General features: G+C 39.0%; 1 protein-coding gene across 1 annotated transcript in view; it reads left to right on the top strand.

Moving 5' to 3' along the window:
• The window catches only part of SPATA7 (spermatogenesis associated 7), a 70374-nt gene that overhangs the window by 43456 nt on the left and 6774 nt on the right, over positions 1–20144 (top strand). The window contains exons 5-6 of the mRNA XM_061998550.1: positions 8838–8971; positions 18826–19304. Coding sequence (XP_061854534.1) covers positions 8838–8971; positions 18826–19304 — 613 coding nt within the window. The remainder of the gene's footprint in view (positions 1–8837; positions 8972–18825; positions 19305–20144) is intronic.

Raw genomic sequence — 20144 nt, forward strand, 5'->3', positions numbered from 1 at the left:
AAATGGGACTTCTGCCAACACTAGATCAGTCAATCAAGTCTTGGAAGCCTCCAGGGATGGAGATTCTGCAACATGTGCAACCTTTTCCAATGTTGCAATATCTGCATTGCTAAAAGATTTTTTCCACATGTCCAATTCAAACACTGTCAAGTTTAGAACTGAATTTACTTGGAAGTACTTACCTTGGTAATTCCAATTTCGAAAGCCAATTTTTGGATGATGGAAAATAAGAGGTTTAGATGCCAGAGATGAAATTACTTGTTTTGTGAGAAGTTAACAGCAGAAGTATCTCAACTGCAATAGGTTATCATGTATGTGTTTGTAGCAGATACCTAAGATTATATTTTCTTAATAAAAATCTTTGGAAATTAATATCTATACTCAGTGTGTGCATGCAACTGATGGGGGTTTTTTTATGACCTGTTTTCCTTATATGTTTTGTCACCTGAGGTCACTTTATAAGCAGAGAAGAAACTCTGCCCAAATTTCAGCCTGAGTAGTAGAATTAACAAAGGGATAATTCCATGAAGCATGTCTACTTTCAAATTGTTGGTCTCACTGCCTTCAAGGAATTTAAGATTAAGACTACTCAGGCATCCCTTGCCCAGAGTCTGCACTATTCTTATAGACTGTAGATGTTTAGAATTAAATTGAAAGTTATTTCCATTTATTTCACACCTCAGAGCAGTTGGGGTTTTTTTTCCTGTTGTCATACACATTGTTCATCAAGAACTGCTGCTTTCTGTACTGTAAGTATAGTGCAACCGAGTGTTATGTATATGTTATGCAACCATGTAACTGTTACACATTCAGTACAAAGTGCCATTTTTAGTGTCTCAGGCAATCTACCAGAGAATAGTTTTTCTTCCTGTCTTTTCCGAAACAGCTTCTGTGGAGATGATGGACATTATCTTAGGCAGTAAAAGTACTGAAAAATTTACTAGGGAAAAAAGTAAGGGGAAAAAAATTGAATATTTTAAAACCAAATTATTTTTTCTTGGTGATGGGACACACAGTTTGTCCAGGCAGAGTTGCAACATCAGTGTTACTGAATATGGAGGGAATCCCTATAGTTGAGGGGTTTACAGCTTTATTCTTCTAGTAGTTCAGTGCCTGTCATTGCCTCAACTAAAGCATATTCCTCTCTCTTTTTTAAGTCTTTGTGTTATTTCTTTTTGCATTCCAAAGTAAGTTTCCATTCCCCCTCTATTTCAAAAGAGATTTGGGAAAGGGTGTAAAGTTTCAATTGGAAATGCTAAGATTTATTAATAGCATAGAGTTACAAAATAGAATTCCTGCAGATAGTGTTAAAAAACATCCCCTCAAAATGTGCTTCATATAATGATAAAATAGCAGGTGAGTATTTCCCTTTGGGGTTGTTGTCATGAATCAGTCATTAGTGTTTAAGAATTAAACATGATACTGTAGATGGCATTCTCCCTGGCCAACTCACTGTGTTCAGTCCTTATTGTGGATTTTGTTTCCACTATTCTTTTCCTGGTATCCTAGCTGGGAACAAAGTAGGAAAGCTGCCATGCCACTGGGCTAACCATGAGCATGTTCTTGTGTATTAGATCAGCCTTATTGACTTAAAATAGTTGTTAAAATGTGAAACCTCTTGAAATGTGAAACTTCTATGTTCAGAATTAGTCCAAGCATGTTGATTGATACCAGGGGCCATTAGAAGTTTGTGCTTGTGGAATTTGTGCCAGAAAACTTGGCAAAAGCTATGCCAAGTAAGGCAGCTGCTGCTCCACATGCCTGGTTTCTAACAGTGCTACCTTTTCAACTCATATGTTTAGAGGTTTTTCCACAGGACATATTGCTAGTACAACCCGAACCCAGTGATTAGTGTGCTTGGGAATGCAAGTCTCTCTGCTACCAGAAAGCAGGGGGAAAGAAGGAAAAAAAAAAAAAGATATTCTGAGGAGTTACCCACGAGGCATCTATTTTAGCCTGATGGAATTTGGATACATGGGGGAAGAGGGGATGTTAAGATATCAGGAGAGATGACAATTTACACCGGTCGGTGTTTTTCTGCTTTTAGGGGAGTTAGGTTCAAGTATAAATACCAAGAAATATATATTATAATAGAATTCTGTATTAATTTCTTTCATGTGATCACATATTTTACATTAGATTTGTCTGCCCTATGTGCCATGAAGAGCAGAGATCTGTGAAAAGCTGTCGTATGTATTTTCTTGTTGCTGCTGTTTTGCAGGAAGCTTTCACAAAATCGCCCCATCTTTGATTCTTAACTTTTCTATTTAGTCTTGTCCTTAACATATGTATTTCTGAAAATTCAAGTTAAAAGCAACTAATACAAGTTTTTTAAAGGCAATCACTCAGCTAATTCTAACATGTATGCTTTCAGAGTTGAAGTATTTCTTTGCAAAACTCTTCTAGTATATTTATCAAGTTTGAATTTTTGGAGAGCAGGAAAACCCACAGTGTAAAAAATCTTTATGAACCTCTACTTTTAACTTTAGTAGTTCTTTTCACAGAAATTATTTAAAGTTTCTCCTACAGAAAGGTTTTCTATCTTATTTTCTGAGAGGTAATTACTTTCAGACATGTATTCAGTACATCAAAAATATGTTTTTCATGACCATTAGATCATCCAGTCTCACATCAGGAGTTACGCAGACCAAAAATTTCGACCAGTTGTGCTAATACAGAACTCAACATCCATAGTGAGTATGGTAAATAAAGCACATAAACAAGAAAAGCCTGCAGTCTTGACCTGTAAAGGTCAAGAAGTAGAGATAACATTATTTTCTTTCATAGTTGTCTCAGTAGTTTATCATCATTATTATTGAAAATCTGTCCCTGATTTTTAGTTTCATTTATCCATCTTTACCATCCGTCCCCTGGGGAGATTGTTGTTTTTATACCGTTATCCACAACTACTGAGGATCACAGAACTAGCTATAGCATACCAGAGAACAGCAATACCATTATGCTTTCCCTTTATTCTCAACATTAAGTCAGTACAGTATGTTTCAGTTTAAATGTTTAAGTTTGGGGGCTACCCCAGTGATACCCCGAGACAAAATCCATGGTCCAAGCCCACCTAGAAGCTAGATGGACCCATTTGTAGGGTACACAAATGACAGTTTACCTGCACAGGCTCAGAATTATCTGCAGCAATGGTGCAGTGTTTTCCAGTTTCTGTGCAGCAGGCTGTATGTAGGCTGCTGAATGCTTCCTATGGCTGCCACAACTCTCTGCAAGATGGCTGTCAGATGCAGACCCTATACAAGGATCAGAAGTGGATGGATTTGGGGTAATCCTGTTCTTCTAGCCTCTCCTGAAATCCCTCTGAAGGATTTGTGGCTCCCTGTTAGGCTTTATTTCCAAGTTTTCGCAATGGCCAGATGATTTCATTAGTAGCTTTGCCAAGCAGTATCACATTTCTGAGGTATGTACTCTGATTCAAACATTTCTATTTGATACAAGCAAGGCTGTAGGATCAAATCCTTAATAAATCCTTTGTCACCTTTTCTTATGGCGGTTCCTCACTTATTTGACGACACTGCGCTACTGATACAGATGTGAAGGACTGCAGAATCGTGTCTGAGTGTTCTGGTTTAGCAAGGAGCAGCTTTTGGCTTAGTAACAGGGGGAGCGGGTTGCAGTGAAGACCCAGTAAAGAGTTTGCGGACTCTCCCCCGGCTCCTGGGTTCACACCCACCTCCGGCCCGGCTGGGCCAATCTGGCGCCTCTGCCATCACTGTTTAGGGGACGAGAATTTGGAATGCAAGTCAGGAGGTGTAAGAGTGATACAAGATGGAGGCGACCACGCGGACCCTTCAGCCAGAGAAGGAGGAAGGAAGGAGGAGCAATAGACCAGAGACCCCTCTGCAAGCCGTGGCGAGAATGCAGCTGTGCCCCTGCAACCTATGGAGATCCATGGCAGGACCGAGAGTTACCAGCAGCTCCATGTGAGTGAGCCCGGACGGGCGAGGGACTGTGTGGGGAGACGGCCATGGCCCAGGCCGTGCTGGAGAGCCTGCATGCCGCAGAGCAGCCCCACACGAGAGGCAGAGAGGAGCTGCAGCCTTTGGAATGGGTGCACGTCGGAGCAGCCCGTGCAGGGCTGCCATGCGTGTGAGTTACCCCACGGACTTGCAGGGAGGACTGGTGTGGAGCTCACCCGTCCTGAGGAGGGACAAACGGCAGAAGCTATCGGGAACAGACTAACTGAAACCCCCACTGCCTACCCCCCGAACCGTTCAGGAGGGGACAGGGTAAAAACCCCAGGATCAGGGCTGTGAGCCCGGGAAGAGGGGAGGTGTGGCAAGAAGGTGTTCTTAAAAAGGCTGGTTGGACTCTTCATTGATGTATTACTCTGTGTTGTTTCATTTTGGTTATGTTTTGGGTTTTGGGGGTATGTTTTAGTTGATGTTGCGTTAAATTATTTTCTGTTTTCTTCCCCAAACCGAGTGGCCTGGTCTGTTTTGTCCTGAACCTTAAGCGGCAATTAAGCTCTTCCTGTCCTTGAGCAATCCTCAGCCTCTTTGGTACTCGAGGCTAATAGTGGTCTTTGCTCCCTGATGGGCCTAAACCACGACATTGAGTTAACACAGAAACTATAGTTTGTGTAAGAAATTTACATTTAGACTTAGGAGAAACCAGAACTTCACACCCAGTGGCAAAATATGATTTGCATTTGATGAGATCTCACCCCAGGTGCTTAAGTTATGGTGTACTGGGGATTTGTTTAGAGCTAGCAAGCTGATAGTAGAAATTCTTACTGACGGAAGAGCTTGCCGGCAGAAGAAATGTCACCAGCTGACATGCCAAGCACTTCAATTATGGTCACTGCAGGCACTTTAAGATCAGTGGAAATAAGGTTGACATTTGCATTGTTTAACTAAGATAATTCGTAAGGTGTGTTACTGCAAAAATAGCAGATAGAAAAACATGATGCTCAGTGTTGGAATGTTCTTTTGAGATACATTGTTCTGCAAGCTGAAATCGATCTAACCTAATATTTCATTGATTGCCGTGGATTATTTGCATCAGAAATGAAAGAACTTGAGGGTTAACTGCCAATTGTACTGTGATGTGACATATGATAACTGTAAAGGTTAGAAATCCAGAGTAAAGGACAACCACTAGCCTTCCAAATCATACTGTCCTTGTAAGCACAGAGCTTTAAAACTGCTTAAGAGTGTGGTGTGTATGATTCTTTCTTCCAGGTTTATGACATTTGTTTTATAACTCTAAGCATGTGTCTAGAAATACTGCTGTAGCCTAGGCTTAAAGAAAAAAGAACAAAGCCTATAGAGTGTTCTAACAGGGAAATATAACACTGACTTCTGCTTTGGAAGCATGGTATACTCTGCAAAATGGGTAGTTTGCCTGGGCAGAAGTGTTAATTCTGTGATAGATTGATCAGTGTTTTATAGGGATCTCTTATGGAGAATGCTCTAACTTCTAAAATTCATGGCTGGTCTTGTGCATCCTCTCACTAACAACAGAATTGAGAACAGATTTATGGGATGAATGCAGTAAGTTAAGGAATTTAGTTTTGCAGACTGCGAGTTTATCTGATATACAAAAACCGCAACTTTATTGACATTCTGATCCATTTTTTCATTACTAGTGGTGGTTTTAAGCACAGCAGTTAATGAGATAAAAATAATCTCGAAGACCCTAGTAAGGTTTTAAAAGGGACTCAGGTTATTTGAATCTATAGACTGTATTTTTTTATTCCTAAATATTTGAGTTTCCCTTTTTAGAGAGATGGAAAAAATCCAAGTGTTTTTTCTTGTAATTGTCATAAAATCCTTATTGTCTTGAACTTTTCCCATAATTAATTCTACAAGTGTGATATGGTTTTGGAGCCATTGTACAATAAAGCTACTTGCAGTGGAATTGTCTGTTAACACATGCAGTTGATGTTTACTTCTCACTAGTCTATGACAGTATACCAAGGGCACTCTTGTCAAATTTAGTTTATTAACCTCATTGAAAACTAAAGAAACTATATTTGGGATTGATTTGAAGCAAAAAATATCTTCAATAGTGAGCAGCCTTTCCAATTAACAGCTAAATCTCACATTTAAAACTGCATGTTTCTTCCTGAACCTAGTCTCATTCTTTCTGAATTTAATATTTACAGCTGAAAGTGGCTGTGTATGACAGCCTTAAGTATCTTCAGCTCTCAGCAGTTTTAATAGTGTCATTAGTGCCTCAAGGGTTCAGGCCATTTGTGTGGTGCCTTTTTCCATCTGGATAAAGTAAAACGTAATGACTGGATTCTCCACTCCTTGCTTGGGGAAAGTACATGTGCAGTAAGGGGAGCACGTTTTTGTGTCTGTGCTCATACCCCTAGCTGTGTGACTTCCTGAGGGCTTTTATCTACCTGTCTGTTTACATCTACTTTAACTATCTTCAAGGATTTTTTTTGTATCTCTTGCTTTGCTGGTTTCACAGTTCTTAGCTTTTACAGCTGATCTAGGCTGAAAATTCCCTAAACTGGCAACTAGATGGGTACAGTGCTGGGATTTTCTGCCATTCTGTTCAGTATAGTTCTGCTCTGCCTTTCAGTCTGCATGAGTACCTGTATCGCTTTTGGAATGCACTTAATGGATTAGCTGAGCTAGGCTTGCTATAGGACTGGTGTGAGGCAGAGACATTACATTTCCCATGCAGGGGACAGTAGTCCCAGTGGGTCATTCTGGCATACAAAGACAGCTTTAGCTAGCACTCTCCTTCTTTCCTCTTGGGCATAAGCTGTGCTTTGCCTAAGAGTTGTAGCACACAGTCCTGGAGGTTTGTAGTAGCCAGCTTTTATAGCTTTGAATGCCAGAAGTAAAGGCAGAGTCTGTCCATGTATATTAAATCTCAGACTTTATCTTGTAAAGCATAGAATAAAGACAATATGAGAAATGAATGTTTGCAGTAATATTCAGACTGCTTTGCATAGGCCAAGCTGTGGTATGCAGGTAGAATATACAGTAAAGCAATTAAGCCCGTCTTGTCTTAGACAGACCTTCTCTCCACCTAAGCACTCAAGTGTAAGGGATTTTGTTTCAGGCAGCTACTCCTGCTTACAAAATGAAACACCTGTACTTCTGTGTGATTTGTATTTTTGCTTTGTAGAGCTGTTATTCATTCATTGTTTCTCTAGGTGTTTATCCAACATGCATCTCTGCTATCACCATTTTACCTGAGCAATAGGCAAGACTTGACATTTTACAACTTCCATGCATGTGCATACTCTGTTGACCCAGCAAGTGTAATTATTTATCTCAAACATACAAAACTTGTGATCTGTAGCTAATTTTTGAATTCTTAGTCTGTAACTTCTAAGACAAACATAATTAGAAACAATAGTAATTTAGAATAGCCACATAATGTAGCGTAACAAGAAAAATATTGAGTTTTAATTATTTAATGGTACAGTATTCTTTCCTTCTGTTCCAAAGCATATTTTAATTCAGAGTTGTGGAATTCAGCATATCTTAACTTGAGCTCATGTTTTTCCAGTAATAACAGCAGCTTCATATTATAAGTACTGCAATGGAATATGCTGAATGAACCAGCAGCCATGAAAGAAATTATTTTGCATTTTACATATCAATTGTAAGAATTTTAAAAAGAGAGAGAAGGATTTCCCTGAGGAATGAAAGCAAGGATTTTGCATCTGAAAGAAAAAGTTATTTTTAAAGGAGGATGAAAATATTCAATACAGTGAATACATGTGCCTAAGTAATTTCTAGAGATTAACGTGTCTGTAGGGTTAATGTCCACAAATGAATGTGTTTTGCAGGTTGATTTAATATTGTCAGATTGCTGGAGTTCTAAACTATAGAGACACATGTGCCACACCAATCCACAGTTACTTACATTTCCATGCATTAAGTTATGTGTGTGAAGATTGGGATCTGCCAGAGTATGATATAAATACAGTATGAAACTGAAGAAGAAATCCACAAAGGCTTTTCTGTCTGTGTGTCTGTATCAAACAAACCATTCATACACTTGGGTCTATGTTAAGTGAATGAGAGATGTAGTCAGGAGTTAAAATGAGTTTCATTGTGTATACAGACTTCAAAAGTGTGCTTGTTTATATAAACCCTCTTCTTTCCCATTTGGAAATTAAGTTATTAATGTTTTTTACCAGCCTCATTTGCATTTTTTCAACTTTGTGATCTTCATCTGTGGTGTCTGAATGCTTACAATATGCAAAAACTTGTACTGTATTATGCAAGATATCAGATGTAAGTGACTGATAGAACACAGAAAATATACCCATATTTTGGGCTCCTCTCTTTATCTGATGGCATAGATATCTAACACATCTTCTGTGCTGCATGAATGCTGTGAACAAGATCTTGGACTTCAGACCAATGTAAACTGATACCAGTTTCCCCTCCTGATCTGATAGTGGCTCATTCACAGCATCTGTCTTCATTTTTTATGTTCTTAACATGAACTTTCTTGTTTTGCCATGGATTTCTGTACTTGAGAGACTACTCACTGTTTTTCCATGGTGTAAGCATAGATTTTTTTTTACTAACAGTTAACATGTTTGGGGTGTGGGTTTTTTTTAAATACAGTGTATTAGTACAGTCAAAGGAGATCTGTCTGTAAAAAGTTGAATGTTTGAGTGCTGTGTTAGTAATGCTGATCTAGTGATGTATTAGCTGTGAGGTAAGAATACTTCGGGGAAGCCAAGGCACAGCTTCAGCTGCCAACATATTGTTAATACTTTTCTTCTAGAATAGAGGAACTGGAAATCCTTGTTATGTTTTCAAATCTCTTAGGACAAAAAAAGAATAATATTTCAGCTTAGATTTGACAAACTTTGTCTCTTTCCTAAGTTGCTGACCAGCAAAGAAGAGAGAAACTGAAAAAGAAGATAGCCAGATGTGAAGAGGAAATGAGTGTGTGTAAAACTGCCTCTCAATCCAGCTCAAGAGAGAGTGGAAAGCTGCTGCCATCTTCTTTTGGAAAGGTAGCTATTTTATTTTTGTTTAGGAGATGCCATAGTCTACTTGCAGACCATAATAACAGCTGATCACTGCTATGCAGCAGCTCTAGAGGAAGGGCTGGCATATTTCAAGCAGCAGAAATTAGGCAAGGATCTTCCTGGCATGTACCCAACACCAAATGCACACCTCTGCCTTCTGACAAAGATAACAGGTATCTGAAGGAAGAGTGCTTCTGGTAAACTCAAACTCTAGTTACCCTTGAATTCTCTTGCTTTCATCTCAGCTGAAATCCCCATGTCCTTTCAGTCGCTCTAGGGCCTTCTGCCATTTCCTAAGGCAGAACTCTGGTCACCACTAACCTTCCTAGCAAAGAATTTCGAATCTTCTGGTTTTTTATTGTATTCAAAGCCTTACTTTGGAAATATAGTTCATATCTAACAGTATACCACATGCTCAAAAAAATGAAAGTGTATTCACATGGGTTCCTTTATTTTGGCTGGCATTTCATCCAGGTATATTGTGTGAATTTTCCAAGAATAAATAAATAAACAGCCTAATAAATTACATTTGTCTGTTCCTCGATGTAAAGAAGCAATTGCAGCTTGAATCAGAATGATGTTTTAATTCTGTTTGTTTTACCAGCAAGTGCTTCATATGTTGTTTAAATATCCATGAAGGTGGAGAACATTTCCAAGTAGTACAGAAAACTCCCATTAGTTTCTTTCTGTATGACTGTGTTTTGTAGCAGGCAACCTTTATTGCAGCATAGAGAAATAATGCTTCAAAATTCAGTAAACGGCTTTTAGTTATGGATGAAAGTGCAGGCATGCATAAGAAAAGGGAGAAAATCTCTCATTTAAAATCCAAATTTTAATTTTCATTAATACCATTTTTGTCCTTCCACATTCTGCAGACTCGGGGCAAGAGAAGTTCCTCTAAGTTATTTCATCTTGAAACCAAGTAAACTGTACTTAAAATGTATCTCATATTACTGTATAAATACCCAGTTTTAAAGTGAAAGGATGCACCTGTGGTCTTAGCTTCAGGTGTCTTCCCACCAACTTTGTCTTATAAGTGTAGCTTGTATCATACAAACAGAAACTGCAGTTTTCTTTACGTTTCCTAGCCTCAGGATATATAGTTCACAAATTGTCTGAATTTAACATTATCAACTGCAAAGTATGTTTTAGAAAGGGATGTTGGGAGACCTGCAAAGTTAATGTTTAACCACAACTAAAAAGGGGTTTTTTTATATAATATTTTGTTTGCCTCTAGGCAAAACTTCACAAATGCAAAGTATAATCCTCACTTCAATAAACTATTTGTCACTTTGTTAATCAAATCATTGATTGCTGGACTTACAGAATATGTTTTGCTGTGCTTTAGACAAGAGCAGTGAGTCAGTAGGAATTAAGAATCTGTATATGAGTTCTGGTAGAAGGGCAGGCACTGGACATTACTGGGCTGCCATGTTTTTGTGCTAAACTTGATTTGCCAAAATCTACAGTGATTTCCAACGCTGATTTATACACCAAGGGAGGATTCTTCTGCTTCAGTGATTATTTGTTCTGTAATGCATAGTGAGGATGTTGGGCATTCTAATTGTATTTGTGTAGCCATCTCCTATATCGATAGGTGACAGCTGGAAACCAAATTCTAAAGAGGCCTGATAAAGCATATGATAATGTAGAGGATTTTGGGCTCACAGCAGTCATATTATTGCTATCAATGCTGCCATAGGGAAAAAGCTGATTATCTATCCTCTGTCTGTGGAACTGCTCCAAAAATTGGTTTCTCAAATGAAGATATTCCTGGCTTGGGATGACATTCAGCACAAATTTGAAGCAGTTCACCTTAGTTCCCAAGGAGGTAATGGCAGGAGTTCAATGTGATCCTGTGCTTAACAAGCATCACGTGACGTTACAGGAGGAACATAAGACAAAAAGACAAGGGGAATTCTCCTGGCTTGGCCTCTGTTTCATTTAAATATAAGAATACAAAATGTAAGAAATTACTTTTATAATGCAAAAACTTGGGAAAAAAAATTCAGATTTTGCCAAATAAAATGTGTCTCTTGTACAATGTATATCAACTTAAAACACATACATATGTGTATATATAGGTCTTATAACCCTTGTCACACTGACAAGGTCAATGTCTGACTAGATGATATACTAAATACATGCCAACCAGGTTTGATAGATCTACATGACTTTCTCTTTTCAAAAGACTTCTTTCATTAGGATTTACTTTTTATTAATTCTGGTAAGTCTGGTGCCTTTATTTAATAATTTTCCATTTTTATGTAGCTGTATTTATTATTTAGTGCTGCAACAGAGCATAGAATTTTGTATTGAGACTGTACTTTGTCATGGTAAAAAAAAAAAGAATTCCTCTATATAAATATGTGTTATGTACATTTCTTGAAACCTCTGTGAATTAGAGACTTTTATTGTACACTGAGCTGAATATGAAACTGAGTAGCTATAATATGTCTTGAACCTGTCTGGCCTGCTCCTTGACCATTTTGTACACAGGTTTTAATGCACAGGAGCAATGATTTCTGTATCTGTTACTTCTGAACATAAATGTAAAGTTACTGTAATGAGAGAATCTGCTGTGATATGTGAGGAACTGACAAAGTTATTTCTATTGTGGTTATGTAGATCTCATGACTGACTTTTTAAAATAATCAGTGATTTTAATTAGAGAGTTCCTTATCAAGCTGTGGGTTAAGATGTGATAGATGTTTATGGTGTATCATGCATTTCTCTCTGTTTAGCAGAAGACCCAATTGAGAAGCTAAGGAGAAGGCTCATTTTCAAATGGTTGGGATCTCTAGCAAATAAATTACTTGAAGGAAAGTAGTTTATCTCTCACAGTCAAATAGAGGGGTAGGAAAAGCATAAGATGTCGTGGGCACAGCTGTGCTTTGCTTCTGCTCCTCTCTTACCGTGTAGCGTCATAACGACCATTGATAATATGTGTGGAAGCTGGCCAGCTACAGACGGGAGTGCAGAAAGGGCCAGTAACTTTGTGTTTTGTCTCTTCCTGAATATTTAATTTTGAAGCAAGTATTTAGAAACTGAGACTGAAAAGCCTGAGGTTGGATAAGCAGCATATTTGTGAGTATCCACTTATTTATCACTCAGCGAATTACTTGTATATACTCCTTCTTTAATGAGTTGCTCAAAGTTTTCTCACATTAGAAAAAGCTCTTTGACACAATCTGGAAAATGCCATTGATGTCTGTGCATAGAATGGCACTACCATGTAGACTTTCCAGCTGCTGTCAGGGATGGAAAACTGTATCCTAGTGAAATTCCTAGATTATTATTTTTGATTTTTCTGTACAAAGCTGACTCAGGTTTTTAAACATCTGTCTGGAGCAATTCAGTGGGTCAAACTGCACGAAGCTCACTATGACTTAGATCTGAAATGAGAAAATCTGAATTGAGCTGGCCATGAGTTAAGTCTCTGACTTGAGCAAGACATGGTATTTCATTCCCATGTTCATATAATCCTATTAGTCCACGTTTCTGGCTGCTAATAATTTTTTTAAAAGAAATTAGTCCATGCCAAAAGGCCAGTTGGAGGAAGGGTGCTCCATAGGATGGGAAATTTTCTCTTCTAAGCATTTGAGGTATGGTTGCCATTGCCGTGACATTTCAAGATCCCTTTCAGTGTGTTTTTTGAGATTTTCTTTTTTAATTTCTTAAGAATGCCAGTTGTGCCCATCTGCTTGTGCAGACGAAACAGAGATTAGGAAACACCATTCACTGTTTCAAATCTCTCGCGTTAATTTTGCATGTAGCACACATGCCTACTATGTGAATTGCCTGCTCAAATGCTTTATGTTTAAACATTTATTATACTGTTGTGATATTAACAGTCTGAAGACATATTGTGCTTCAATTAGTTCTGTCAGAATGAGAGATGTAAGTGACTAAAGAAGGAACCTTCTGAGCATCACAGAAAGATGTTTTCATCAGGAATGTTCAGTACAGATTTCCCTTCAGGTGTCATAGCGACAATCACCCCTCACACTGGTTGTTCCAATTAATACATTTCCATATGCACATTCAGTAATAGCCCTTATTAGTAACATCACAGTATTTGATGAGAGTAGGAACTTGCCATGTTGTACAACTGAATACCACACACACTAAAGAATGTCACGGGAACGTAGTTTTGAATAAGAAAAGTGGTTATTATCAATGTCACCGTGCAAACTGATTCTATTCATACAGGCCTTACTTGTTTATGTATCTGTGTGAATTTTCTTCCTTGCCTTTCTCAATACTTAACGAAGTATCAAAGTGTGTCATGAAATGAGCAGATGACACAAAAAGGCATTATGGGAGCAGAGACTGGAAAGGCAGGTTGTTACTTACTACAGGAGATGTTTGCTCTGTCAAACAATGGGGAGCAGGCACTCAGCCCATATACTGCAATATGAGATGATGGAGACCCCTCTAGATAAACTTGCTGCAGGCAGTATTCCATTTACTTCAGTTTTGTGACTAACAAAACTGAAGCATAAATTGTAATTTGTGACAGCTTTTTAAGGGAGTTATTAATGCTGAAATATATTGTATCTTTCAAAACAAATTACAGTTGGTTGAATCAATAGAATAGGAACATATACTGGTAAGCAAGATAGGTGTCGAGATTCTTGACTCCAAATTACATTAGTTTATGGAGGAGTGTCTCCCATGGGAAGGACCCCACGTGAAGGGGACAAGTGTGAGGAGTCCTCCCCCTGAGGGGGAAGGATCAGAAACAATGTGTGATGAACTGATTGCAACTCTTGTTCCCCATCCCCCTGAGCCGCTGGAGGAGGTAGAGAACTTGGAAGTAGAGCTAAGCCTGGGAAGAAGGGAGGGTTTAAAGATTTCAGAGTTCTTTTTATTTCTCATTATCCCACTTTTATTTTGATTGGGAATAATTTAATTTCCCCAAGGCAAGTCTGTTTTGCCTGTGACAGTATTTCCTCTCTCCTGTCCAGTGATAGAGCAACTTTTGTGGGCATCCAGCCAGGGTCAGCCTGCCACAGTGAACATTGTTATACCGCTTGCTAATACAGGCATTTGTTACTGCCTGTTACCAGTTCAGCATTTAATTATGCTGTAAATGTAAACCAAAGTTGGTTCATGTGAGACACCATCAAGAAGGGCTTCTTTTGGCTTAGATAACTGAAAAAAAAAACCTCTTTACATTAGTCATCAGCAACTACAGACATCCCAGGGTACTGGAATAGCATAGATAGGTCTTACTGGTATGGGAGAAAATTGTGGTGTGGAATTGTTGTGAAGGAAATATATGGTATGATAGGAGTGTAATCCATGACTTCATTTAGATGGTAAACTATCTACATTTTTGTATTTCTCTAAATAGCATTTACTACGTGCCATACAATATTCATAGACATGAGTTGGAGTTTTAATTTAGATATTAAATGGTTCTGAAGGGGGGAAAAGGGGAATCATGTAGATTTAAAGCAATAACAGTAGCACCCTTATGTGACAATGCAGCATTTGTACAGCAAGAGTCATGTTGCTTAGAACTTTGAAAAACATCTTTTTAGGATTTAAACAATAGAATAGGAAATTGTGTATATTTATATGCTATACTATGAATTACACAGGCTAATATTCTATGTTTACTAGTTTATTAGTAATCTATTACTTTCTTCTGCTATATATTAATAGGTTGCAAATCATGAATTTTCAACAAATGTGTCAGGATTTCTAAGTTTTGTTGTCTGTTCTCTTCCTCTCCTTAACTCCCCCAGTAGGAGACCTCAGAATATCTTGCAGAAGTCGCACAGGTACTTTTTTTACAGTTGATGTTGACACTTTTGTTGACATTCAGGCCATTGTCACTGGTGGGGCAAATCACACATCCAGCCTTCAATCCGCATCTTAATCGTCTGATTGCTTTCAAGAAGTGAAGCATTCTTGAGGATTCTTCCAGGTTTATGTTGCACTTGGGCAATGGCACACCACTGGAGATCTGCTGAATTCATGCTGCAGTGTTCGTAGGTCTCTCAAAATTAATCATAAGAGCAGGACAGGCTGCTGGGTGAATCTGTAAATCATCTACCTGGCAGTTAGTGTTGTATGTCATAAATAAGCACATAACACAGCATATATTTAAGTCATATCATACTGGATCCACTCTTTCTTAGGTTTACTGTAGGGGAGCTATTTCTTCAGTGACTTCAGTAATGTAATGGTTCTGCCTAATAGCTTTCACTTGTTTGATAGAAGCATAATAGAGATGAATGGATCATATCCTGAAATCAGCTTCCCTTTCTTCCTTTTTTCACTGTAGAGCTTTAAGGCCTCTACAGGTCTCTCCTTATCTTCCTGTTCTTTGCTCATATGGTAGAGGTACATCAACAAGTTAATCTCTCTGTTACCTTATCTGAACTTAAATTTCAGGTTTGTTAAAAATTTGGTCCTTAATTTGCCTTAGATATTAAATTTTCTTCAGGAAAAGCCTCTACTCATATACACTCTCACTTAGTTGCTGTTGATATGGAGTTATGTGAACTGGTGGAATGTAAGGAAAGTAAAATAATTTTTTTAAGTCTGGCTAGTTAATTAAAAGTGAATTAATTTGGGTTTGTTAGCTCAGATGTTTTATTTCAGCTGTGTTGTGGTTTAGGCCCATCCAGAGACAAAAGACCACAATTAGACTTAAGTACCACAGACCCTGGAACTTCAGAAAGACAGTGGGGCGGGTGCTTAGTTGCTGCTTATGGTCCCAGACAAAACAGACCAGGCTACTCAGCTTGGGGAAGAAAATGAAACTTAATTTAATCTACCTCCAACTAAAATATAACAAACAGAAATACCCAACAGAAAATTAATGCAGAGTAGGGCGAGTGATGGAAGTGCAACCAGCTCTTTAAGATCACCTTTCCCCTACCCCTTCTCTCTTCCTGGGCTCAGAGCCCTGAGCCTGGTACCATTACCTCCTGCCCACATAAGCAGTGCCAGGGGCAGGGAATGGGGGGTGCAGTTAGTCCTTTCCTGATGTCTCTTGCTGTTTATCACATTCCTGAGGAGAAATGCTCCTCGCCAGCCCTCCCTTGCTGCAGCTCAGGGTCTCCCACACACTGGGCAGCCCTGCACGTGCCACTCGTGACAGGCTGCTGCAACCCCAGTTCATCTTCTCCAGGTTGGGGTCTAAACTGCTCGCTCCCTCTGACCTGGTGTCTCCAGCTCTCACCCCGTCTGGCACAGGCTCTCTGCTTTTTGTCATGGGCTGCAAGGATGTCATGCCTCTGGTCCAGCATCGCTCCTTCTGTCTTTTCCTGGCTGTGTGCCCAAGTGGTCACCTCCACCTTGCCCTCCCCTTCCATCTCCTCCCACACACTTCAAATTTCCATCCTTAAACAGTGCTGGCAGAGGTGCCAGATTGGCCCAGCTGGGCCAGAGGTGGGTCTGAACCCCAGAGCCGGGGGAAAGTCCAAGAACTCTTTACTGGGCCTGGACCGCAGCCCCGTCCCTCTGTTACCAAGCAAAAGCGACTCCTCACTAAACCACGAGAATCTGTTACTTTGCCTTATTATTGTACTGATTGTACACTTTGGCAGTGAGATGTTCCAGAATAACACTTCAGCTTGTCTCCTTCACTATTGTAGGACCTAGGGCCAAGCACTGTCTCAGGGAATACAGAAGCTGCTAGGTAGTCTGAGTACAATGGGAGTCATCTCTTCTCCATCATGCACTTGTGTGTAACAGAACTTGAATTGCATAGTTATACATGTGGATGAAATAAGTTAGTGTGTAAGTTGTAAGTTAGTGTTTGCTGTTAGGCTTCTGGTTTAATCTTCAAAACCTGCAACATGGCCGTCCTTGGACATTGTAACATGTCCTACATTTCACTGACAGACTATTCAGTAGGTGTCTGTATCCTAGGTAGAAAAAGAATATGCAACAGCTGTCTTGGTAAGATGTGTGTTAACTTTTCAGACACACTGTAAAGTACACTTCCTCGTGTGCATAGCTTGTCCAGGTATTTATTCATTAAAGTTGCAGTTTTTCAAAATTATTCCTATAACAGCAATAAAATTTCTATTGAATTTTTTCTTTCTCATTTGACACAAAAAAAAGAAAACAGAAAAAACTTAGGATGCCATTTAGATTTACACTTGGATTTAGTTGTGTTTTTCTGTCTTACTTGTCTTTGCCACAGTGTTGTAATACAATTGAGGAATAAGGTAGACTTTTTAAGCATTAAAACAGGGGGATTTTTTCAGAAAGCAGAAAAAGCAACATGGTCTTTCCAAATATTTCATTCTTTAAGCTTTCTCATTGATAGACTTGTTTTCAAATTTTTATTTTAGGTTATCAACTGTTTTCTTATCCCTGGCATTAAAATTATATTTATGGTAAGATTCAGCCCTTCTAAAATGGAATATGTTGGAAAATTCCCCATCACCTTCCCTGAGACAGATCTACGTTCACAGTCATCAGCAGGCTCTGGTATGCGCGGCTTCCTCCTTATTAGCTACTCTTAATGTTAGTGGCAGTGCTTCACTAACTTTTTAGCTTACTCAAGACTTAAAAATTCCCTTCTAGATCTCAAAGAGAAAAAGATACATGAGCTTTTGCCACAGGATTTCCCATTTTGTTTTGCTTGTCCTCCACATCAGTGGGATCTGTTTGGATGGATTCTTTACAGAATAGATGGTTTCTGAAAACTGCCATTAGGTGTTCTTACAAACTGAACTTGACACCTGGACTTCAATCTGCATATAAAATAGACTTATATTACACCACTTCTGGTGAGGAGTAAGTTGGCTGACCATAATTTTAGTAGTCTTCTAACTACATCCTTTTAAAGTAACATTGAAAAAAAGAGTTTGTTTCTGAGAACTGAAGTACATTTCTAAACTCTAACGTGTTGAACAGTTGAGAAGCAGGAGCAGTAATACTATCTCTACTATCACCTGAAATCAAGCGTATCTATTCATAAACTCAGCACATTTCTATCTGTCCTGTCTAGCTGTAGTAAAGCCCCTACTTGCACTACTGGCTTTCTGCAGTGTTAAGAGGGAATGTTTCACAGCTGCTCATGTACCTGCTGGGTTGAGAAACCCAAAGGAGAAGAGGATAGAAACTTGCCTGTGTCTGCTGGAGGACATTATGATTGATTGTATTACCATAGCAATTAGGACTTCCTTCATGGAGCAAGACATCATCACACAAGGTAACACCCTGTGTTTGTACATGTCCCACGTACAGGGAGAAAAGGGTCACTCATGGAATAAACAGAGGTTTTTTTATTCTGTCTTAAACCACATGACATTATTTTCCGCATTGGTCTAAGTTGAATGGGTGAGCAGTGCTCCTTACAGAATGTCCGTGTTGTGAAGACCACCGGTGTGTGATTTGCTTTGAAGCCAATAAACTTTGGAAAGAGGCAGCACCTCCATACTGGGAGAGAACACGTGCTATGAACTGGTTGACAGGACCACTATGGCTAATGTGTGCCTTGCCCAGGTGGTATGAACAGAGCATACTCAGATAAAATAGTGTGTCTTGATGCAGCAGTTCCATCACTTGTAAAAATTTATTGAGCCATTCATCTAAAATGATGAAAATTCTTAGTTTAATGGAGCCATCAATATTCTACAACAGAGCACCAATGTTTTGCTACAGAAGCAAACCATTTCCTTGTTGCTCTCATTTTAAAATCTCTTAGCACTGTGGCTGCTCGGAAACTAGTTTGATTTTACAAAAAATTGAAAGTTTTTACATAGAAAATGCCTCTAAGTTGGTAACAATAATAGCAGGGAGTAGCAGCTTGAGTAAAACTAGTAACTTGCAAAGCAAACAAATCTTGGTTTAATTTTTTCTAGAGCTTCTTGGAAGCAGAAGACAAAGGCAGTCTGTTGCCCTGTGCTGGGCAGGTGCAGTGCCTCTCAAGAGCGCCATCTCCTCACAGTCCCCATGGCTTGGTGTGCTGCAGTCCAGGAAATCATGCCAGAAAACACTCTCCAAATCCATCCAAGGCATTGAACTCAAACTCAAAGGTTGGTGCTTCAAGTACACCAAGAAAACGCCCTGGACTGTCAGGCAGTTGCTCTGCTGACAGTTTTGTGAGCATCAGGCATTCCCAGAGGCGTCAAGGAAGCAACTCCAGAGTCTGCAGTGGTGATCTTCTAGACAGGCACTCTGAATTCTTCACTGACAGACGAAAACCTTTTACTCCACGCACCTTAATATCAGATGCTAAGTCTTTCCTGTCAGAGTACAGGTATTACACTCCTGCTCGAAGGAGAAGGAAAAACCACACCAAGCAGCACGTGGAAGCTCAAACACAAACTGATGTGATCAGGTACAGAGATTAAAACTTTATTTCAAAACTCTGAAATCTGGTTGTTATCATAGCAGTGACTTCATAAAAGCAACATGTTTTACTCTCATTTGCAGTTATATGGAACTAGAGTAATTATTCTGAAAGCATTCTAGATATGCCTTAGCAAAAGCTAAGACAGAATGTGATGTTCTTTGTTTTGCATTGGCATATTTTGTTGTCCTCTCACTGGAGCAACTGGTTTCATCTGTATCCGATTTGTATAAAGTGCCACTCAGTCCAAACTGTGGGATCTCACATCTGCTGGGGATAGCTTGTTCCCTCTCTTTTCTTTGCTCTCCCTGGTATATAGCTGTTCTTTCTGTCTTCTAAAGGATTAACCACTACAGGCATGCAAGTAATACCCTGCTCTTGCCTCTGTAGTCTCATACTTTCCAATTTGTTAATTAATACATTGTGCAAATATCCTCTTCTTTGAGTGTAGGTCTTCATTGTCTTTTTATCATTTTAACTTAAATGCCTTCAGATGTATCCTGTATGACATTTTATAGAAAACTGATGTCCTCTTGCTTGAATTCTTAGCAAATGAAACTCTTTTGATTTCATTTTAATTGTACTGGCACTACCTCATAAAGAGAAATCTTTTCTCTCTTGTGTTCTCAGTACCTGCATCCCTAACTGTATTTGTCCTAGGACAAACTAGGAATGTCATAAGGCTGGAATTATGATAGCTTCAGCTCTATATTGCAACTATTGGGTGTTTTTCTGGCTGTGGGTAATATATTTTCCTAGTGCACTTCAATGTGCAGGATCATCTCCATTCTCAATTTTGAAAAATATTTTGGGTAATTTAGCTATGCC

The sequence above is a fragment of the Colius striatus genome, chromosome 6 (assembly GCF_028858725.1).
Source record: "Colius striatus isolate bColStr4 chromosome 6, bColStr4.1.hap1, whole genome shotgun sequence".
NCBI classification, from domain to species: Eukaryota; Metazoa; Chordata; class Aves; order Coliiformes; family Coliidae; genus Colius; species Colius striatus.